Source organism: Emydura macquarii, unplaced genomic scaffold (assembly GCF_026122565.2).
Source record: "Emydura macquarii macquarii isolate MOO-44397 ecotype Brisbane River unplaced genomic scaffold, CSIRO-AGI_Emac_v2 contig_2897, whole genome shotgun sequence".
Classification (NCBI taxonomy): domain Eukaryota; kingdom Metazoa; phylum Chordata; order Testudines; family Chelidae; genus Emydura; species Emydura macquarii.
The window spans coordinates 56448266-56472844 of NW_027133034.1; the positions used below are offsets into that span (position 1 = coordinate 56448266).

Here is a 24579-nt window from a genome sequence, read left to right on the forward strand (position 1 = left end):
CAAGTTAATTTGCGTCACTGGCACCTTCTATTATACAAGTGTTGACTCAGGATTGGTATAGATGAGAACCTTACAGTGAAGCCAACCAGATTCTCGCTCTTGTCCTACAAATGTGGGGACATTCCAGTGTAGTCTGGTTCCCGTGCATCTCAAACTCCTACCAATTTTTTTTTTTGGTTTTTTTTTTGTTTTGCAGCGGATATAAAATTAAGAATAGGGCATTCTTGTTACAGTGGAACATTTCCCTCCCACAACTCCCAGAAAGATAACTAGCCATACGTATTAGGATTCATTAAGATCATGAGAATTGTATTAGACCACTTCACAATGGAGTGCTTCAGAAAACTGGAGGATCCTGGATGTTGACTGGTGGGTGAGAAGGCAGTGATTCATAATACTGTATGGAATGAACTGTTCTACATATTGCAGAATGCAGAAAATATACAAGTAAACTGAAAATAAATGGAAAAAGTACTGTCTGGTCACATATACAAGGATTTTTCAAATTTCTCATGTCAATCTGATTAATGCCATTCTATGAAAATTATACATCAACAAGCTCTACTTTGCATACTGGGCGAAATGTCTGAACTGGATCTATTATACTACAGATCAGGCATGTTTATTAGCAAGCAGCATTAACACTTTCCCCTGATCCCTTATCACTTTATCTTTCAGCCTTTATGCTAGAGTGGGTAATAATTTAAATTTTTGAAAATCACCAATCACAAATTTGTTTTTTGGGAAAACTAAGGTTTTGTTTCCCAGTGTACAGATTAAGATATTCAATGGCTATTTCTAATGCACAGTGTTATACCAAGCATAAAAGCTGTGGCATGGAAGATGTATAAGCTACACTTAACACAATTCAGCTGCAGTAACAGACACCATAAAGGAAGCAGAATCAACTTTCAAAAAACTAATTTTAATCAAAACAAAAAATTGTTGATCATTAACAAGTTTATAAAACAGTGATTTAGTTACATAAATAAATTGATATCAGTGTATCAAATCTGAATTACTTTCAACTTCATGAGCATGTTTACATGGGTGATGAAGTACAACCTCTTTACCTAGTATAATAAATAAAATGGAGAGCATGAAATAGTTTCTCTAAACAAAAATACCTACAAACATACCTCTAGCATGTTCTCTAATGAAGGGAACAAGAGACACTGGACAACTTTTGCACCAAAACATAAAAACTGCTTTAAAAAGCACAAGGATACAGAACCATCAGCTAAAGTAAAGACACTATACTGTAACCAAAGTTGGTATTTAATAATATAATGAACAGTTTGGTAGTTAGATCTCCAGTTTGGTTATTTTAAAGCATTAAGACAAGGCAAGATAGAAGGCTGCTTTTGTTTGAGTAATTCTAGAGAAAATAAAATATATTAAAAACAAACTGAAAAATAGAACAGTCATACCTACACAACTTTCTGTCCTGCACAAAGTCAAAATACCTATGCAGCACATATATATATATATATACATACACACACACACACACACATATATATATATATATATGTATATATGTTATTTGTGCACAAAGGTTAAGCTTATTATTAGCTCACTGCAAAGGCGTAATGTATCATGTCAATCGTTTTGGAAAACATTTTGCGTTCTGTGTCAAAAAGGATATTTCTTTAAGTCTTCTAGGCTAGGAGGCACAAACCCCAATTCTGGCATACTGTATTCTTAATGCTAAGGCTTGCTGCTCTGGCTGTGTATTTTGTTGTCCCTCTTTACTATAGTGCCTGTTACAAGCATGTATGTATGTGTGTATACATATACATATATATGTATACACAGGTTGTATAAATATATATATATATAAAATTTCCCCCAACAGGTATCAGTCCAACCATGCAATCCAAAAGGTGGCTCTGCATAGATGCCCAGCATATAGTTCACCACCTGAGCCAAACCCGAAGCAAGGCGCACTTTAGTCCTTCTGATAGGTTTTTTTTTTTTTTTGTTTAAAACCAAGCTACTGCAGCTTCAAGTATTTTGCATTACATAGAATTTTTTTTTATAAATTAGTTAATGTTATATTTTTCAATATTCAGACATATACTATAATATATATACAGTACAATAAATGCTCTCATTCTTTTTTTTAATTTTTTTGATAAATCCCTGAGAATGTATGTTGACAGTCGCTAAGTTTCCACATGCACAAGCATTGTGTGCCATGCTTCTGGATGAACAGCACTGCAAAGCCACGTGGTCAGCCTTTAACTATTAGTATTTCATTTGTTGGTTTGTTTAAATATGCTGAAATGTAAGGATGAGTTACAAAGGAGTAAAGCTGGATCCATTCGAGGTACTTATCACAGGATGGAGGTGTTCTGTTTGGTTTTAAAGCCATTGCAATATATTTTTTTGTTTTTGAGGCTGTGAACGTATACAGAAAGAACAGGAGAGCTATGTGGGCTTTTGCCACTTGACAACATATACTCAGTGTAAACCAAACCTTTTTTTAACCTCTCTCTCATACAAAATAGAAAAAAAAAAAAAAGGGAAAAAAATTAAACACACAAACTTTCACAACATGACAATTTAGTTTGCAAACTCAATATAACTATACACATATAATACCGGTGTGGCTCTGTTTCTTTAAGTTAAAAAGGATACAAAGGCAGGCTCAAGTAAAAACAAACCACCCCTTTCCCTCCCCCCATCCCTCACACATTTTCGTCAACCAAACCGTTCACGAACCAACATCATCAGTTTCTTTTTGCCTTTGTAAATTTGTTTTAGGTTGTCAATAAACTGTGTAAACTGAATATGTCCATCATGAGCCATTAAGAAAGTCTCTCGGGCCTTACTAAGAAACTCTATAAACTCACTATAGTGTCGAGGGCTGATGTGTGTGAGTCGTGAATGTGTTGTATTAATGTAGGCTCCAATCGTGGCATCCAGGAGTTGCCTTAGAGGGGCTTTGTCCAGTGACATGAGCTTACCAGAGTTCCTCCTTCCATGAAGCCCCACCATCCCAGGTGTGGTCAAAGTACACCTACGCAAAATGTCTGACAGTACTGTTGCACATTTGACACTTTTGACCACCAGAGGTATTATAGCTGCAAGCTCATTTTTCCCAAGGGAGTGGCTGAGCGCACATGCCCACAAAACGTCATTAATGGCAGGGTGTGTGTCCTGATTGTAACTCAGGTTGAGATGCGTCATGGCCAAAGTGGCCAGTTTATAAGCCCGCATAGGGTAACCACGATGTTCCATATATCGTGCTATAGTAAAAAGCTGCGTATAGCTCATGCCTTTTGTAGCAGCATCTAGAACAATTTGGTAAGCGGTCTCAAAAGCTATGTGATCCTTTTCACATAAGGTCAGTGCAGAGAGGGCACAGTTTTGAGGATCCTTCATGGCACACTGTAGAGCAAGCGTCCTAGCACTGCCAGCCAGTTTCTCCTGCTGATGGCAGTCCAGATGCAGACGGACAATGGTGCTGTTGGACATCACTGTTGTAGCAACAATACTAGTGGCCTCAGTTGGAGTGAAAAGTGTAAACCAGTTCTGCATGATGCTATCCAGTGCATAAACACCTGTGACAGACAGACAAAGGATCGTCAACAATTCACAATCACTCTGATTCAACCAGAAACAGACTTCTGCATCATGACTTGATTTTTTTCAAACTAAGTCTAGTATATCCAACCACATGATATTTGTGCAAACAAACTTAATGCAGATAACATGATGGGAACTGCATATTAAAATAAGACTGTTATGCATTCTATCTTGTAGAGTCACTAAAACTGTTAAGAGCATTTGAAAAAGTCCCATGATAAAGTTTTAATCTCCTGGGTGTGATATCTTGTTTTTCTGGTTGTTTAAGATAATAAATTTTGGATAGTAAGTTTTTGCTTGTATCTGTGAGGCCAGTTACAAAACTAAAAAATCTCAGCATCTGACCAAGTAGCTCAAATTAACCCTCAAAATCCACTATTTTTAGAACCATTTAACCTCCTTTCTCTACGGTCAACAGCCACCTCCTGGCAGGGCAAAAAGCTTTAAGCTATCTCAAAACTGCTCATGTAATAAAATGCCCACTGTATTTGCTACTAGAGTATTCAATTATGAACATGCTTTCCAGAATAATGTTATACCAAACTGATATGTTTCACAACACCAGAATAGGAAGTTCCTTCATAGGGAAATACTCTTAGCAATACGTGCTACTGTTTTTCCTATTTGAAGTGTGCAGTGTTCTTTAGTACCATTTTATTGCTCTTGTGGGAGACAACAATCACTGGTGGGCTCCATAAATTGGAGATTATAGGCAACTAGAGAAACTTGTTATGGCTAGACATAATTTACACACGCATGTGAGCTCACTTAAACCACACCCAGAGGTCCTTATTGCCTCTGTTGGACTTGGCATTTCTTGTGCACCCCTTATTTATGTGCAAGAGATTCTCCATGCAACCAGAGAATGCCAGAGCTTCATTTAAATAAACAGAGTCCCTGCTTTACAAACTCAATTAAATCTCAGAAATGGTTTGCATGGTATTATAAGTTCTTTATTGGACATTTCTACTAGCATAGGTGAACTAATTTAATATGGCATGAGAAAAGTCTTATCATCTGTAGACAGGCAAGTGAACAAAATAAGACATTTATGTTCTAGTACCTATAGCACAATCTAGGTAATAATTACCTCAATCAACATATAAAAGCAATAAAACACAGAACCACTGCATGAAAACTTGCAGACACACATCACTTTTTGTTTGAGTGCATAGGAAAGGCAAGCTATATTTTCCAAGCTATCAACAGCATTAATTTCTCAGATAGGCATACGGCAAAGTATAAAGTAATCCTGAACAGGAAAAGTGAGATCATTAAGTTCTGAAACACAAAGTGGTCTCAGTTGTCTACTAGACTGAATCTGACTCAAACCCATGGAAAGTAGGAACACGTTAACAAAGATGGTAAATGTGCTTTAATGCGGCAACTCTAATGACAATTAAAATTGCTATCTCTGATGGATATAGTACCTTCATTACTGCAGTAGCTGAGCACTTCAGTTTTTTATCCTCAGCACTCCTGTAAGGTTGGGAAGTATTATCCTTCTCCTTCTACAAGTGGGTAACTGAGGCACACAGACTGCATGACTCACGAAACCTCACATAAGTTGTCTGTGGCAATTCAGGGAACAGAACCTGAGTCTCCTAAAGCCCAGACTACCACCCTAGCCACCAGAGAACCTCTCTCTCAACTCTAATTGCAAGGTTAGATTCTATCATCCATACTCCTGTTGAGTAGTACCTTACTCTATGCTGAAATCAATGGAACTACTTGTGGAATACACTGCTCAACATGTGTACAGCCTGTGACCACAAGTCCACAAATAACAGTGACATATGTGGTGGTAAAGGCTAACTGCTTCATTCTACATCCTGTAAGACAGAAGTATGCCAAACTATTCAGTCCTCATTTCAACTGGACTCTGTTTGTTACTTTATGTGCTCAAAAAAAACTGCTTGTTATTGCTATAATTAAAAGCTTCTAATCAGACAGTAATTTCTACAAACCAACAGAAAGTAATTGACATTTTCAGTAACTATACACAGCCAAACAAAATGAAACCATCAAACCATTTAAGACAGGCTAATGAAGACAGGACTCCTTGGACAAATTAATCTGCAGAACGTACCTACTTCTGTTGCACATGTTACCAACCACCTCACCATCTCCCTCCGCCGCCAATTCAATGTTGACAATGTCATCCGCATCACCTATTTAAAAACAAACAAATTTTGGATAGAAACTTAAGACAAAAGAATTTTACTACAAAGTTGAGACAGCACACAAACAATTAAGAATCTGGGTTATAGAACTGGTTGGAAAACTGCAAAACATCTACCAAAAATGGTCATTTTTTGTTCAAATTTCAAAGATTTGAAAAATCCTGACCAGCTCTATTGGAAGGACAAACAGATTATTTTCAGAACTCCATTCTACATCACACATTTATATTAAAACTGCAGCTCTTTTAAGGCCAGATAAAATATTTTATTTTCCCTCAAAAATAACCAAATGCTTCAGTATAAAAATAAGAGTTAGGGTCCTCAAGTAGCAAAAGTGGTGTTTTAAAACAAAGGGATGATTAAATATATGCCTATTTTGAGTAGACTAGCTATGCACTTCTTTCCTTAGACCCTTAGTATTGCTTTTCACTTGACTGCTGTGATACATACTTGTATTATTGCTTATTGCGATCTGCTCTGCTGCTTGACTCTGCCAAGCCTCCAGTGGATATTTCTGTTTTCAGAATCAATAATGATTTGACTCATCTATCAGAATGAAATCTCAATTTGAAGAAGCTCAACGCTAAGGATCAAATTTCTAGTAAAGGTGCCTTATTTGGTTTTTAACTTCCAATCCACTTGCAAATAGGCTGTTTCTTTCTCTCTCATTTTTTATTTTAAATGTGATTGTTACAGTCAGAATTGTAACTAATTTTGTAAAGGATTATTCTAGTACAACCAAAGAATGGTTACTTACCTTGTAACTGTTGTTCTTCGAGATGTGTTACTCATGTCCAGTCCCAATTTAGGTGTGTGCGCCCACCACATGCATCTGTGCCAGAAAACTTTTTCCCCTAGGGGTACCCGTACAAGCAGGCTCTAGCGCCCCCTGCAGCAGCGCACACAAGTTCCAGCTCTCCCTCCCTCTCAGTTCCTTCTTGCTGGAACTTCAACTGAGGGGAAGGAGGGCAGGTGTGGAATGTACATGAGCATCACGAAAAATAACAGTTACAAGGTAAGTAACCATTTTTTCTTCTTTGAGTGCTTGCTCATGTCCATTCCCAATTTAGATGACTCACCAACAGTGTCTCCAGAGGCGGGCAGGAGTTAATGGATGTGACATTTGAAGCACTGCTCTACTGAAGCCAGCATCATCCTGAGCTTGCTGCGTCAAGGCATAGTGGGACGCGAAGGTATGTACTGATGACCAGGTAGCTGCCTTGCAGATGTCCAATATGCAGATGTCCAATATGGGGACATTAGCTTGGAAGGCCACAGATGACGCCTGTGCTCTCGTTGAGTGGGCTGTCAAGGATACCGGAGGTGCGACTCCAGCCTGCTCAAAACAGGCTTGGATGCAGGCCGTGATCTGCTTTGAAACATGCTGCAAGGAAACCGGTAGACCCTTCATCCGGTCTGCAACCACCACGAAGAGTTGTATGGAATGACGGAAGGGCTTAGTCTTGTAAAAAGCCAGGGCCTTTCTCACATCGAGAGAATGCAGACATCTCTCCTCACTGGAGCTGTGCGGTTTGGGGCAAAACACAGGTAGGAAAATCTCCTGATTCAGGTGAAGATGGGAGATCACCTTAGGCAAAAAAGCCGGGTGTGGGTGTAGCTGGACCGTGTCCTTATAAAACACCTTGTAGGGTGGCTCTTATGTTAATGCCCTGATCTCCGATACTCGCCTGGCAGATGTGATAGCGACTAGGAAGGTGACCTTCCAGGACAGGTACATGAGGGAGCACGAGGCCATGGGTTCGAAGGTTGATCCGGTGAGTCTGGGAAGGACCAAGTTTAAGTTCCACTGAGGAGAAGGCTCCCTTATTGATAGGAAAAGCTTTTCCAGACCCTTGAGGAACCTAGTCATCATCTCATGCAAAAAGACTGTTCTACCTTCCAACAAAGGATGGAAAGCAGATATGGCCACCACATGGACCTTGACTGACGAGAAGGTCAATCCCTCTTGTTTCAAATGGAGCAGATAATCCCAACAATCTGGGTGTGACGCCTGTATCGGGGACATGCCACGTTCAGTCGCCCAGCAGGTGAAGCGCTTCCACTTTGCCCTATAGGCCGATCTGGTCAATGGCTTCCTGCTTTCCAGGATAACATGCTGAACTTGGTTTGAGCAGCTCTGCTTCTCCTGGTTCAACCATGGAGCATCCAAGCCGTCAGGTGGAGGGAGGCCAGTTCTGGGTGGAGCAGGCGATCTTGATCTTGGGACAGAAGGTCCAGGTGCAGCAGCAGGGTCCAATGCCTGTGTCCCACCAGTTCTACAAGCATCCCAAACCAATGCTGTCAGGGCCATGCTGGTGTTACAAGGATGACCCGTGCCTTGTCTCTCTTCACTTTCAGGAGGACTTTGTGGATCAAAAGGATCGGCAAGAAGGCATACAGGAGGCTCTCTAACAAGGAGAGGAGAAAGGTGTTGGTGATGGAGCCTGCACTGAGGCCCTGATGAGAACAGAAGCGATGGCACTTCCTGTTGTCCCTGGTGGCAAAGAGGTCTACTCGAGGAGTGCCCCACCCCACCTTTGGAAGATGCGAGTTGCCACCTCCAGATGGAGCAACCACTCATGGTAAGAGCAGAAGGACCTGCTGAGACGGTCCACCAAAGAGTTGTTGACCCCTGGGAGATTAACTGCTTTTGGGTGAATATTGTGACTGATGCAAAAGTCCCAGAAGTGCCTGGCCTCTTCGCATAGAGCAGGGGATCTGGTCCCCCCTTGTCTGTTGATATAATACACGGAGGTTGTATTGTCCATGAGAATCTGTACCACCTTGTTGGCAAGATGTGGTAGAAAAACTGCACAGGCTACATGAATTGCCCTGAATTCTTTGATATTGATGTATAACCCCAGTTCCCCTGAGGTCCACGTGCCCTAGAGAACCAATGTGAACTCCCCATCCCAGGTCCAAGGTATCGGAGACCAGAGTTACCAACTGCCTTGGTGCTTCATAGGTCATTCCCAAGAGGACGTGACCCAGACTCTACCACCATACCAGGAAGGTAAGTATTTTTGGAGGTACTGTGAGAATTCTGTCCACGTGGTGCCTGACCGGAGAATAGACTGAAGCCTACCACCTCCGGAGATGTCTGAGGTGCATTCTGGCCTGGGGAACCACATAGGTACAGGCTGTCATGTGGCCTAGGAGGCTGAGGCACACCCTCGCTGTGAGGGGACGAGCCAAAATGTAGGTTATAATATATTTCATTGCCTGGAATCTTTCCTCTGGAAGGGATGCTCTGGCCCTGGATGAGTCCAGCATTGCGCTGATAAATTCTATTCTTTGTACAGGGTCTAATACCGATTTTTGTTCATTTATTAGGAGGCCCAGTGCCTGACAAATGCTTTGAGTGATTGTGATGCTGGCCTGGACCTGACATCTTGACCTGTCCCTGATGAGCCAGTTGTATAGGTAGGGGAACACCTGCACTCCTCTCCACCTGAGATAGGTCGCTACCAGTGACATGCACTCGAGTCTTTCATGCCATGTAGTCTGGACTCTGTCTGCTCGGCCAAGAGGGCCGTGCCATTGACAGGGAGGGCCTGGATAGACTGCTGGACCTTTGATGGGAGACCTGAGGATTGGAGCCATGATGCCTGCCTCATCGATACTGCCAAGGTCATCGTCCTGGTTGCAGAGTCCACTGCGTCGGAAGCCATTTGCAGGGATGCCCTGGCCATTGATCTCCCCTCCTCTAGATTGGCCTCGAATTCCTGTTTGGGGGGCGGGGAGGGGGAGGGTAGGACAATGAGTCTGCGAACTTGTCCAGCAACTGCCAGATATTGAAGTGGTATCTATCTTGCAGCGCCTGTTGGTTCGCCACTTGTAGCTGCAGGCTGGCGGTGGAATACATTTTTCATCTGAATAAGTTGAGTCTCTTTGTGTTATTATGTTTAGGGGTTGAACTAACTTTCCCATCTGTCCCTTTTGTTGGCGGCTGTGATGACCAGGGATCCCAACGCAGGGTGGGTATAGAGGTATTCAACCCCCTTCATTGGCACATAATACTTTCTGCCCTCTTAGATAGGGGGTAGGGAGGCTGCAGTTTGCCACAGGGCCTTGGCCAGTTTAGCAACCCCCTTATGGAGGGCCACTCTACTAGGAGTTGCCAAGGCCAATATTCTGAAAAGTTTGCTGACCAGCTCATCCAGTTCCTCTATTTTGAGGCCCAAGTTGGAGGTGACCCTTTTTAATAAGTCCTAGTGTGCCTTGAAGTGGTCCATCGGCGCCACAGATGAGGATCCCGTGAGGAAGAGGCCAGTATCTGAGCTGGGGGAGGGGCCTCTATTCTGGGTGGGGTGGAACCTCCAGGGCCCTAGCTGCGCGAACCTTCCTGGTCTGAGTCCATGTCCAATTGCGGGGCCACGGTCCGAGAGATGGAGGACTGTGGTACTGACATTCCTCTCACGGAACCAGCCTGCAGAATCCCAGAGGGAAACCCCCAACAGTACGGACACAGTTCAGGCCACTGGCCTTGCAGCCATGCCCCCATTGGTAGTACTATGAGGAACCTGGGCACTGGCGCTGGGGCTTGTCTAGTCTGGACAATGTCTTGGCTGTCCGAGAATGAGGTGCTGCTATCCGACGGCCGGGGTGGTGCGGTCTCCGAATACTGTGCAGTGCTGTGCGAAACGCGTTGTTGATGCGCTGGAACGCATCACGTGAGCGGCACGAGCCTGAATACTGGGTGTGATGGGACCAGCTCTTGTCCTTGGGTTTCCTATATAGGCTAGACCAGGGTCGCGGTGCCTGGGAAAATGTGCCAGGAGTCCGGTGACCTGCGTCACCCTATGACTCCATAGCGGTACTCTGCTCAGTGCCGGTCCCTGAAGAACAATGGCAGGAGCCCAAACTGGCCGTATCTTGACCCAGAGAATGAGGTCTTGACTCCAGGGACTGCTTGAGCACCAGTGAGTAGTGCCTCGGTGTTGGGGACTGTCGAGAAGATCTGTCCCTCAACAGGCTGCCCTGAGGTGCCGGTGCCAAATCTTGGTGTGGTGCTCTGCCATCCCTTGGCATTTGCGGTATGGGCAGCGTCAGGAGGTCCTTCATCACTTGGAAGGCCTCTGGGATTGAGAGCACCACAAATTGATGAAGGCCTCTGCCACTACCCAGAGTCGGAGGAGGGCTTGGAGCCGGGGTTGATGCTCACTGAGGTGAGGCACACTTCTGAGGTGGGAAGGGTTGGCGGCCTGATGCCACGACCCTCTTAGCCATCTCTGCAGAAGAGTGTCCCTGTTCCATGCAGATCTTCTTCAGAACCTGGGAGGGAGAACAGTGGCAAGCGGAGAAAGAGGGTGCCGAAGGGGCACAGTGCGCCGAGGCTGTCGTGCTCAGGGCCAAGTCTGACCTGCTGGGCCCTGAGACTGGTCTAAGAGCTGACTCCATCAGAATGGCCCTGAGACGGATGTCCCAGTCTTTCTGAGTTTGCAGGCGAAAACATTTATACATCTTACACCTCTCATGGACGTGGGCTTCCCCCAGACACTTTAGACAACTTTGATGAGGGTCGATCCTCAGCATAGGCTTCTTATATGAAGCACAGGGAACGGGGCATGCCCCGACCCTGGGATTCTAATAACTAACAAACTAGAACTAACTGTATCCAAAGAAGTAACTATATATACTAAAATGATGAATAAACCAGGAGGATAGACAGAGAAAAACTTGCAAAGGCAAACAATGTTCCAGCACCGTCACTGGCGGCAAGAAGAAACTCAGAGGAAGGAGGAGCCAGCAGCGCCTACATGCGGGCACACGTGCGTGCTGTTGCAGGAGGCACTAGAGCCTGCTTGTGTGGGTACCAGTAGGGGAAAAAGTTTTCTGGCACCAGCGCATGTGGCGTGCAAACTCATCTAAATTGGGAATGGACAAGCACTCAAAGAAGAAGTAACGTATGTAATTTTCAGTACTGGAAATTGTACAGAAAGGTTGCTGCAGCTAATTGTGTAGTTCTGATAGAAATCTAGGAGTCCGTCACATTATATAATGAGAATATCACTGAGAAAATAACATCCAGCATTTCCTTCCCCCCTGAGAAGTATATAAATCTGAATGAGTTAAAGTGGGTGAAGTAATACCTTTTAGTGGACCAAATTCTGTTGGTGGAAGGGACAAGCTTTTGAGCAAGTCCTATAAAAGGTACAACCTCACCCACTTTGTTTTGTTCGTATCCTAGGACCAACACAGCTACAACACTGCAAACAAATATGAATATAGGGGACATAAATGAAGGTTGCTCACCTGTAACCAGAGATCTCTGAAATGACCTCTGAAATGAAGAGCATTCATATTCTTGGGATGTGTCTCATAGCTACTTGGACTAGTGGAACCTTTTTGTGACAGTGTCTGTTGGAGCGCTCCCATGCCCTTCCTTCCCCTCCCTTTCCTGTTCTCAAACGTTTTGAGGCGAGCCTCTAAAACAGGGGATATGGCTCACTGACCATCTCAATTCCTTCCCATCATCTTTTCTGGTCCAAAATTTTAATTAGGACTCCAAACACGAGGGGAAGGTGAGAGGGGAGTACGAATGTGCAGCGGTCTTCCCTAAGAACTCTGATTACAGGTAAGTAACCTTAATTTCTTGAAGTGACCACCACACATTCCTGATCTTGGGAGTTTGGCAGCAGTATTACTCCCACTGGGTGCTGGGAAGGGGAGACCTTGTTAAATAAGGATTGTATGCTGCTTTACCAAATTGTGTATTCTATCTAGATGCTGGACCTAACGAATAATGTCTTGTGAAAGTACGAACCAAGCTCCACAAATTTCTATTATGGAAGTATGTCTAAGACAGGCCATGGAAACAGTCTTTGCTCTAAACTCTTCTGGAAGAGATACAGATGTACATTGATAAACACTTTCCCAGTATGGAGCCTAATTCACTTAGAAAGGCTTTGGGATGAGATTGCTTGACCTTTATGCTTTTCCCCATAAGAGAGAATCTAGGTGACTTCCCCTATCTAGATCAAAGCAAATGCTCTCAGATGCCAACATGTGTAGCTTAGCTTTCTATGAATGAAAGTGAGGCCAAGGGAAAAACTACATGCAAGTTTATGGACTAATTAACATGGAATTCTGCTACCACCTCAAGGAGAAATTTTGGTGTGGCTGAAGGATCACTTTGCCTTTGTGAAAGTTGGTAAGAAGAGGGTCAGCCATTATCATCTGTAGCATACTCACTAGCCTAGTGGACATAATAGCCACAGTAAAGGCTGTTTGAACTGAGAGCTGTAATGGAACACAGTCTCCAGGGGCTTCAAAGGGAGGTTTCATGATCTAAATAAATACTAGAATAAAGTACCATGTAGTTATGGGTGCTCAATATAAAGCTAAAACCATTTATTAAGCTCTTCAATATTTTTTTTTACTATATTATGTCTAAATACCGTCTTTTGCTAAACTAGGCTGTGATGAGCTAAGATGGTTGAGAGATGTACTTTTACTGATCTGGAGAGCATCAAGAATTACAGACAAATATATACTCCAATACTGAGTGTCTCACTTGCAGGATGGAGAGTCTGGAGAAATTTCTAGACTACATATCTCTTCCTCAGGACATAATGTAAGGACTATATCACATAATGAAAATGACAATCAAGGTCAAGTTGGAGGGAGGAAAGAAGTTGCATTGTCTGAGCAGTGGTGGATGGACGCATTACTCCTAGCAGGGCAAAAACCCTTCAGATTCCTGCAGCAGTGTGCTCACCAATCTCTCTTGCTTCTTCAGAAAGGTATCATTTGAGCTCCTTGAGACCTATTGCTGTTCAAGAGGCAGGGTCATAGACAGGCCCTTGTAGACATGTCCTCTCTGGGTTGCTAAGCATGAATGGCTTCTTATTTCCACACGGGAAACATTGAAGCATTATGGCTGCCTCTTCTGCAGGAGTGCTAATGAGAGAGGAAAGAGATCCTTGACTCCTAGTGCTAGCACAGCCCTCCCACTCTGTATGGTTATACAAAGTAAATGTAAAGCTCTCTACTGAAAAACTGGGTGGCTAGTTACACTAACATAAGCAGAAACACCAAGTTCAATATGAAAAAGAGCTGCACAAATGTTGATACGGCTGTAGGACATATGTTATTACATGCATGCAACTACAGGATGGGATGAGAAGGGAAGACATGACATATCTAGAGATGAACATAGAGAAAGCCCACCACCTAGTTATGAAACATCTTTCGTTTCCCTGTTTATCCTTTTATCTCAGTCTTCTGCAGTTGGAGGGTTGCTCTAGTACTGAAGGTTGATAAGACAGTACTTTAGAGATGGCAGATAGGGAAAGAGCCATTTTGTCATCTATTCCATCCCATATGGTCCCAACCTGGTCAGTTTTTTCATGTAGTCACTGTGTGTAACACTCTGCCCTTGGAGGGGTCAACTTATCACCTATAGGTATTTTTGGGCAATACTTGAGTGTATGTGGCTAAACTGTTTTAATACTAGCTCATGTTTCGTCTTAACTGCCGTTTTCTCTTTAAAACAAAGTCAGAGGCGTGGCCTGACTCATGAGGCTTTTCTTGTCCTATGGAAAATGTAGGGGGCCCGTTACCTCTCTGCATGTGTTCAAGAGTCAGCTCTGTCCATATTTTCTACTCTCCTCAGTATGAATGGCCCTTTTCTCTTTATTCTGTGTGCCACACACCAAGGCTGGACAAGTTTGGTTTCCAATTTTAATTAAGTCACAAGTAACGGAGCTTGATACAGTTTGAAACCCATTTGGAAAGTCTTTGAGCTGAAATCACTGTACCTTTTGACCTATCTGCAATGTAGAGGAAGAGTCTCGGAGTTTCTGAAAAATCTTGTTCTGGCCAAATAAAAGGCCAAAGCTCTCCTCACGTTGAGCATATGAAAGATGGCTTCCCTATTATCCTGATGACGTTTAGCGTAAAAAGCTGGAAGTTGAATAAGCTCATTTATATGAAAAACAGAAGTCACTTTGGGAGTGAGCGTCGGCAGCAGTCTAAGACTGACTTTGCTCTGGAAGAACACAGTGAAGGGAGGGATGCACCATTAGAGCTGCTATCTCCCTTATCTTTCTTTCTGGCAATCAGGAACACCGTCTTCATTGAAAAGTGAGTTATTGAACAAGTGGCCATGGGTTCAAATGGTGGTCTAGTCAGTCCTTTTAACACTAGGTTGAGATCACACAGAGGAGTGGGAAAGTTTGGGCTGGGGAAAGAGATTCACTATGCCTTTGAGAAACCTCTTCATGATCGGATGGGAGAAGATTGAGTATCCTTCTACCTGCTGGTGGAAGATTGCAACTGCTACTAGGTTAACCTTTAGTGAGCTGATAGAGAGACCCAATTTCTTGGGAGTCAACAGGTAGTCCAGGACTACTGGTAAGGTGGCTGCATTCAGGATGATGCCTTTGGGGGGACACCAAATTTGAAATATTTCCATTTTTGTAGGTAGGTACGACAAGTAGCTCCTTTCCTACTGTATAGCAATACCTCCTGTACCAAAGTATGGAAACCATGAAGAAGCCAGGCTTTGAGTCGCAGAATCCGCAGGTTGGGACGGAGAGTGCATCCCTCGTTCTGTGATAGTAGGCACGCGTGATTGGAAGAATCATCAGTGGACATCATGTCAACCGTGACATGTCAGGGTACCACATCTGCTTAGGCCAGGTGAGAGCAATCAGAATCATGTTTACTTTGTCTCTTTTCACTTTTAATAGGACTTTCAGAATGAGAAGAAATGAGGGAAAGGCGTAAAGAAGACCCTTTTCCCATGGGAGGAGAAGAGCGTCCCCTATGGAGTATCGTCTGATCCCCGCACTGGAGCAGTACTGTGGATATTTTTGGTTCTGGTAAGTAGCAAACAGGTCTATTGTCAGTATCCCTCATTGCCGAATATGTTGTGTAGGACTACTGACTATTTCCTATTTGTGGTTGAGTGGGAATTTGCAGCTGAGATTGTCTGCTCTCATGTTATGTACTCCCGGCAGGTAGGCTGCTGCCATTATGACATTGTGGGAAATGCACCAGTTCCATAGCTTTAGTGCTTCTATACACAGGAGTGTTATCTGGCACCTCCCTGATGGTTTATGTAATACATGCAAGGCCACATTGTCCATCATGACTTTTGTTGTGCACGTCTTTGATCAGTGGGAGGAAGTGAGCACACGTGTTTTTTGACCGCTCTGAGTTCAAGCAGGTTGATGTGAAGACACATTTCAGATGGCGACCATTTGCCTTGCACAGAGAGACCATTGAGCTGCATATCCCATCCTATGACAGATGCATCGGTGGTCAGGAGTAACGATGGGGAAGGCTGAACAAATGGGATTCCTGTACATATGTTATTTCCATCAGTCCAAGGATTGCTTGACTTGATGGGCATCAATAATGCCCTGAGTGTGTAAGTGGGCCGCAACTACTAAGAGGACCTTGGAGAATACCCTGCGGACTGATGAGAAGCCGAAGAGGAGTACCTGTACTGGTAGTGGTCTTGGCCTAGTGTGAACCTGAGGTAACAATGTGACTCAATATGATGAAAATGTGGAAGTACGTATCTTGGAGATCAAAGGCAGAGAACCAATCTCCTTTCTCAAATGCTGGAGTAACCACTGATACAGTGACCATCTTGAACTTCTGCACCTTGATACATCTCTTGAGTGCTCTGAGATCCCGTATGGGTCTCCAAATGCCCTTTTTCTTTGGTATTAGGAAGTAGCAAAAATAAGTCTTTGCCTCTTACATGTTGCAGGCACAGGCTTTATGGCTCCTATTCTGAGGAGATGGTTTATATCCTGATGTAGAATACTCTCGTGAGAAGGGTCCCTGAAGATGGAAAGGAATGGGTGTTTGGGAAGGGGAAGGGAGGAGAAATGGAAGGTGTCCATCGTGGATGATCGCTAACACCCATTTGTCAGAGATTATCTGTTCCCAGGTAGTGTGGAATGGGGTAAAGCTGTCTCTGAAGGGCTGGGTGGGGTTTTCCAGTGTGAGATGGCCAGGAGAATGTTCTATGGGCACCCTGACTAACCCATCAAAAATGCCTCTTCAAGGTAGAGGGCTGAGAGGAAGTTGAAGTCCCAATTGCTTTTGCCTGGAGAACCTAAGCTTCTTCCTCTGCAGTGCATAAGATCTCCAAGACAAGTACTGAGATAACTATTGTGATGACCAGGGCTTGAAGGGCAGCTGAAGAGGCATACTTTCTTTTGTAGGCAGGAGTATAGATCCCAAGGGATTGAAGAGTTGCCCAGAGTCCTTCAATGTGTGAAAGAACGTGTTGGTCTTCTCAGCAGTGGAGGGACCGAAGGGACAAAGTTGTTTGAACCTCCCTCTTCAGGGAATCTGGATAAATTAAGCCATGAAGCACATCTCATCATAATGGCCATGGAAATCGAGTGTGCCGCTGTGTCAGCTGCATCTAGCATGAACTGGGCGGACATTTTAGTCACCAATTGGCCCTTGCTGACTATGGCCTTGAATTATTGCTTATGAGAATCAGGAAGTTGCTCAATAAAAGAGCAGGGTTTTGTGTAGTTCTTAGAGTCATATTTTGTCAACAACGCTTGGTAGTTTGCTACATGGAACTGGAGAGTGGCTGAGGAATATGCCTTCCTGCTGAACAGATCCAGGCATTTTCAGTCCCAGTTATAAGGGATGGATTTGAACTGATGCTGGCAGCCCTTAGAGTTGACTGCATCCACAATGATTGCATTGGGAGGCAGGTGGGAAAAGAGAAACTGTATTCTTTGCTGGCATACAATACTTTTTGTTTGCCTACTTTCAGGTTGGCGGGACTGTTGCAGAGGTCTGCAATATGACTTTGGCGGGGACCAAGAGTGCCTCATTAATAGGGAGGGCCACCATGAAGGAGGTGGAGGAATGTAAAATGTCCACCAGCTTGCGGTGAGATTTAGTCACCTCCTGTAACTGTATTTGCAGGGCTTCTGCCATCCTCTGTGCCAGGTCCTGGAATAGTCTGAAATCATCAGCCATCGATGGCGGAGGTGGCATCACCATCTCATCTGGTGATGATGATGAGAAGAGGGGCTTGAGGAGTGACTTCCTCTGCCCAGTGGTTGATACCGCAGTTGACCAAACCAGGGAGGCTGTGGTTCAGGTGGACGATAAGCCTGATATTTCTAGTGAAACTGAGCCCCATATGATGGGTGAAAAGAGTGGCAGGAACCCATGTCCTCTTCTTCTCTTTATGACTCTAATGACAAGAAGGTCGGTGCACAGCAGGAAGACGTTGGTGAGTCCAGGGCTCTGGGTCAACTCTGCGCTTCTTTGCCCATACCCATTGGGTCTTATGGCAGTCAGACTTGCTCCATCAGCTCGGTACCATGCATGCCCTGGGTACCAGATTTAGACGGCTTCAGTGCTGTTGGTACTGATGATACTGATCAAGCTGGAGATAGTTTTCGGATCCATCGAGGCTTGCTATGGGGACTCTCAGACCTTTTCTTAGAGGCCTTACATGAGTGATTTGACTCTCTGTGCTCACCTCCCTTTGAAGTAGAGGGCTGTGGTAGAGTCCTGCTGGGACTCTGGAGGTGCAAGGGCCGACTCCACGAGTATGTATTTGAGTTTCAGCTCAGTCTTTCCTGGACCTGGGCTTCAGTTGACACAAGCCACATTTTTGTGGAATGTGCTTCTTTCCCAAGCAGCGAAAGCACTATGAGTGTCCATCAGTCACTGGGATAGATTCCTTGCAACTGAGGCACTTTTTGAAGCCCGGGAAGCCAGATATACCTTTGTCCAGGGAGATCCCCTCCACCTTGGTTGGTGGGAGACAAGTCCTTTTTTTAATTCTCTCATTTTTTTTTTTTTTTTAAAAGGCCTGGCTAAATAAAATACAAAGTAACAAAGAAAAAGCTTCAAGGGAAGCTAACAATTAGCTATTCTAAAAGAGTTAACCATCCACAGACAGCCAGCTATAGCTCCGTCTCTAGCCAGGAGCGGTTGGGAAAGAACTGAGGAAAGTTCACCTGCACATGCTGGCTAACCTCGTGCTACCAAAGTTCTCCAATCAGCAGCGCAGGGACACAGATACACCTACATTGGAGCACCCAAATGGACACTACTCAAAGAAGAATATGGCCACACTGCCCGAGGTGGTACCTCCCAGTTCTGCCAGTACCCATTTAGGAATTTCTTAGTATAATTGTTCGGTGAGGGAGAGTGAGCTTACAATCTGAAAGGTTGGAACAGAGTATTGATAATGCCTCTAGATTCCCTGATCCTTTCCCTGTGAGGGGAAGGACAAAAAAAGCTATCTGGCTGGACGTGGCCTGATTCTGAATCTGAGGAAATTTCCAAGGGTGACTATGGTTTGCTTAAGTGAAAAGCTGAGAGGGGAGAGAGATGTTTCCCTGGGGCACCAGTAGAAGTCCATGGGGGAAGATCCCATATCTCGAGAGAGGTTTGTGTAGCTAAGGAAGTTGGTTCAGCCTTGCAAGATTTCTTTTTCTTTCCTGGAGAAGGATGAACCTGTCCCACTGCTGTATGAGTCTTACCTTTATCTTCAGTTACAGAGAATAATATATACAGTGCTGCACAAAGGTCCCCTTCTGATGTCAGGAAGCATCAGGTGCCTTATCAGGCTTCAAGCACATAACCGATGATAATGGATCTGGGGCAGGGTGATCCTGTATAGACTTGGCCCTCAATACCACTCTTTGCTGTGGCTCTGACTTCGAGGTCACAGCACTATGGACATGCACTTGCACTTCAGTGTGAAGAATTGGAAGTCCTGGATTCTCAGAGGCTGGAGAACTGGCTCTTTTAGCAGAGGCTGACACCTACAAGGCCAACCATTTATTGCTTTGTTGGATGTGATCTCTAGAGCCATTACATGGACTGGCCCCTTTGGTTTGGCATCAGTCAAGGAGGCAGACACCAGAGCTGGGACTTTGTCAGGCTCTTTAAACCACGTTGGGGACTGGAGTGAAGGCTAGTTTCCCAGCACTTGCATCCCTGCACTTGGGAGTCTGAGGGTTTAGCCACTAATGCTTACTGCAACAGCATAGCTTGGGGGGACCTTCTGATACTCCTTTCAGGCCCTGAGGATGGGGGTCGCAAATACAGCAACAAGGTGAATGACTTCCCCACTCCTCCAATGGGCCAGACAAAGCACATCTTTGTGCAAAAGTAGAAAGCTGACAGGTGTATCACTTGCACCTTGGTTTCTTTTTCTTCAGTTCTGACATACTGGAATAAAAAAGCTGTGCCAGGCCACTAAAGTCCTCTTAATAAAAATATCCAAGAGAAGAAAAAAGAAATGAAATAAAAAAAGATCTAAATGCTAATTAAACAAAGGCTGCAGTGGTACTGAACTGTCTGTTCCAACAAATCTGGGTTCAAGGACCTGGCAAGGATCCCAGTCTCTACACTACTGTAGTTCAAAGGAACTAAGATTCTGAGAACATCTGCCCGTCTCGCCCCACTCCCCCGGTCCGTTTTATTGCCCTGTCATCCTAACATTGAGAGCCACAAGAGTGCCAGTGGGCACTGCTACTAGAAGGTTCCATCAGTCCAAGCTGCATCATCTGTGCACTCCCATGAGCAGGAAAGAAAAGAGGCCACTCAAAGAAAATATTTTTTTCTCTTCAAGTAATGAAATGTATGCACATAGCTTGCAAACAGAACTTCTTAAAGAAGCAGTCCCTTGCAGATGGGAGTCTCAAGTGCCTTGAAGAAAATTTTTTTAGGTTGCAGCACAATGCAATGAAGAATCATTTGATTAGGCCTGGTCTACACTCACGGTGAAATTTGGCTGCCGTCGACAGGAGATATGCAAGCTATATAAAGTAGCTTGCGTATCTCCTCTCGACTTCCTAAATTCTAATTAGCGCGGCATCCCCACTACACTGCGCTGACAGGAAATGCCCTCTCGTTGATGCAGCGTTAATCTTTTTGCAGGGGTGGATTTATTGAGTCGACTTCCGGATCTATTGAGCGGGTCTCCACTGCCGCTCAGCTGATCCTGAAGAATCGATGCAGCGGCGCTGACAGTGCTGCTGTGAGTGAAGACATGTCTTAGAATAAAAGTGTACAACTGCCTCTCTGTGCTTTAGGGCATTTTTTCACCTCCTTAATTCTGGGCTGGTCTGAGTGCCAATGCAGCCTCCCAACATGTATGTTGAGCAGCCACAAGGACTGGCTGCACTAATTTAGACAGACATGCAAGTCTGCCTACTGATTTCTCTGCAGCCCAGGATAACCAGAGCATTTAGCTCTCTGGCCATTCCTCCTCTCATTCTGCACACACTCCTATATTGCGGCTACTTACACTAGTCTCGTGTAATTGGGGGAGTCCCCTAGAAGGCTGTTCTAGTCTTGTAACACCACCTGTATGGTGTAAAAGGGCTGAAATAGGTGCCCTAGGTACTGTACAAATCAGAGTACTATACAAATCAATGAAGAAAAGGGAGCTGCACCCGCCATTGCAGGACTGAATTTGTCCAAAAACTAAGTCTCCTACTGTAGTAATAGTTAATTTGGGGAATACCTGAAGGCCTAACTCCAAAGAAACTTTCAAAAGAGTGATGTCTGGCAAACTGTCCATGAGTGTTGCTATTTTAAATGCATCCTGGGCAAGCTTGAAGATGTGCGATGAGGAGTGAATATTTTTCTGGATGGATTCTAACACTGTTTCCAGCCTCCGAACATCACCTGCAATGTAAAAACAAAACCACAAAACAAAGAAACAATTAGTTTACCTAAAAACATTCACTAATGTGCAGATGTTACAACTACATGTGTCAGAACTACAGCAATATAAGCGAGTTCCAGCTATACAAGTTCTCTTAGAAAGAACTAACTAAATGCACATATGAACAGAAAACATGAGACATCAAATCTCTCTCCAGTGCCTGCTGATGTTAGCTCAGTAAATGCTAAAAAGTTGTCTTAATTTTAGAATTCTAGAACTGATTTGTCCACTGCTGGGTCTTGCCCTCCACATTATGCCGCTGCAAAACAAATAACTTGTCTCAGACCTGATCTGTCTAGCTACTATCCAGCTGGTCTAGCAGCAGTGCTAGCAGAAAACCAAGTGAGAGACTTAAATTTGTTCAGTTAGTTATTTCTTCCTTAAGTGCTTTTCCGACCAAAATTCAGACTCCTAAACAGCAGTTTTAAATTAAACTTTACTCTGTGTAGGAAATACAATATTGGAAAACGCACATCTACTAAAAATATATATCAGCTTTACTGACAACGCTACCTTTGGCTGCTGTTAGCATAGTTGATGCCAGCTCACACTGCTGAGACTCAATGTGACTTAGCGTGAACCAACGGGGATAGCGGTTTGGAACAACTGATGCAATGTGGTGTGGGCGGGACATATCTCCTGATGGAGCTGTAGATTCCAATACTAGCAACCTGAAAATAGAAAAGAACACACACTCTTTTCACTTAATTATCATAATAACTGGGCTCTGAGCAATCACAAAGCCACGAAAGCACTTTGGCTGCTGTATGTACAAAGTGTGCCTATTCAGATGTAAAAGTTGTAGCAAACCATGTCCTTTCAACTAGGACATTCAAAGTCGGATTGCCAAAATCCTAATTAACCATTAGTCACCCAAATCTGACACATGATCCTGCGTAAGTATCAATAGAAAAATTAGAATGCAACTCAAGCTCTTCATTACTGAGGACTGTTGCTATTCCCTCTGTGTTCCAAGGGGCTGAAATATTTCCCTTCTACTTCAGTTTTTGAATCACAGCTCTCAGAAATGAAAGTGGAGAAATTTGCAGTGACACAGAAAGCATGCAAATATTTTCCATTATATTTGCTTTGCATGTGGGCTTCCGACTAGAAAACAAAGTGTGTAATGAATGGCAGGGATACTTGAACAGACTTCAAGGCAGTGTCAAAATTCAAAAGAAAATAAGACATTTTACTTCTCAACTACAATGCAACAATTTTCTTCATTTTGCTTCTTGGCACAAGAGGGCTAGAAATTCTAACATTTTATGCAATTGCATGTGTAGCGGAAAGCTCCTAGTTTGCAGTAATTGGTAGTCATTTCTCTCTTTTGAAATTACTTCTCTGGCACCAATGCCTGATCCTGAGGCTAGAATTTCCATGGGTTTACCCTAATCTAGAACCACCTCACTAACAAAGGAGTATTTACATGCAGAAAAGTGACCACCATGTTCTATTTATGGAGACTGGCTGGAAGGATGAGGAGACTAGTTATAACAGAAATGATCACCCGCCATCCCTCCCCCAATAAAAAACAGTATGTTAGATAACCACCATTAGAAAAGATTAGGCTGTAGTCACCTTGAAGGAAAAGACTTATTCTCTTTTCGGCATTCCAGATCATGATAATTAAGGGTATATTCAAGATGTGAAAAGCTAAGGAAATGTTAACCACACGATAAATAATGTTAACCACAGAAAAAATGTAACCACATGATAAGAAACGATAACCACAGAAAGAATGTAGTGAAGCAAAGCCTCTCATAAAAGATCAGTTTCTTGACAAGGGTTAACAGACATCCTGGTTTAATGAGGCAGTCTTGATACCTCAATCCTTTATAGTAACAATGGATTTTGTTCCATTTTCAATGTCATTGTACTGAATGATCGGCCAACTCTTTCCTTATATTCCCCCTTTTCCAGCTCCCCATCTATTCCTTTTCCTCCCGTGACACTCACTCTGTCCTCTTTACTTGAATAGCAACTGAGGTCCAGATGTGGCTGTGCTGAGCCTTGATGCACTGTCTCCCTCTTGACCAGCTTCTTAAACTTCTCCAAATACTACAAAAGCATATGGGACATCTCAGTGATTTGGAATGCCCTGTCTCTATTCAGGAAATGCTCTTCGCAGACACAGCTAGACTCCAGTCACCATTAAGGCAGGCAGGGTGCAGGACAAGTGATATGCCTTCCTCCCACCAGCAAAACAACCCCAACTAAGTCATCCTTTTTCATCTGATCAACCTATCCACCTCCCTCTAGACATCAGATATGCTTGAACCATCACCAAACATGGACCTCAGTCCAATCTCCCCTTCAACAGGCACAGACTCCCTCCAATAATCCTAAGAATGTACTGGTTCATGGCTCCAAAAAACTGATCATCCTACTCTGGGCTCAAGGTTGTTACTATTTTTTATACTCAATTGGATATTTATTTATTTTTGAAGGGAATGAAATGGGAGGAGTAAGGAAACTGGCGCTCTCTCTGGTCAGGAAAGAATCTTTGAAATCCACTGCACTGAGACATTAGGTGATGTAACACATTCCATATTGAATCAATTTATTCGGTATCATTCACAAGCTTTTGGGTTCAAAAAAGTCTCTGTTCTTCAGGTAATTGCAGCAGAGTATTTTGTTTCCTCACTAAGGAATACAGAATCTATTTGTAAAACCGTTGGGGTCATTCCATTCTTTACAGGTTCCTGAAACACAGAGCTACTTCAAGAGTCTTAAAGAATGGAAAATGTCACCCTGAACCTACTCAAGAGTATTTACACTGTGTGTTTATATATAAACTCTTCAGTTAGTAAATTTTGTCAGGTAAGGGGGAGAAAAGAAAGGAGGAAAAATGGCTTGGGTATACAAGAGTACTCCCAACTGTTACATGCAGAAAAGGTGGAACTGATTAATAGATTATGAATGACAGCAACCAGACAAAGAGCATGAAACAGACAGCTTTTGTGAAATCTTGTAGTGATCACTTTATACTTCACTAACACCACCCAGTTTCCAGGCCCCTCTGCAAGCCCAAAGTAAAAAGGTGAATTGTGTGCTTACATGTTATTTTTGATGGATTATAAAACATCAGAACAACAGTCAAAACTGCAGCAG

The 24579-nt window shown here is 43.6% G+C and overlaps 1 protein-coding gene across 1 annotated transcript in view; it reads right to left on the bottom strand.

The window, feature by feature from the left end:
- Window positions 1–906: 906 nt before the first annotated feature.
- Window positions 907–24579, bottom strand: part of ZSWIM6 (zinc finger SWIM-type containing 6) — a 166257-nt gene continuing 142584 nt past the window's right edge. The window contains exons 11-14 of the mRNA XM_067568992.1: window positions 21979–22136; window positions 21262–21425; window positions 5684–5765; window positions 907–3569 (exon numbers count right to left, since the gene is read on the bottom strand). Of these exons, the coding sequence (XP_067425093.1) occupies window positions 2707–3569; window positions 5684–5765; window positions 21262–21425; window positions 21979–22136 (1267 nt within the window). The 3' untranslated portion in view covers window positions 907–2706. The remainder of the gene's footprint in view (window positions 3570–5683; window positions 5766–21261; window positions 21426–21978; window positions 22137–24579) is intronic.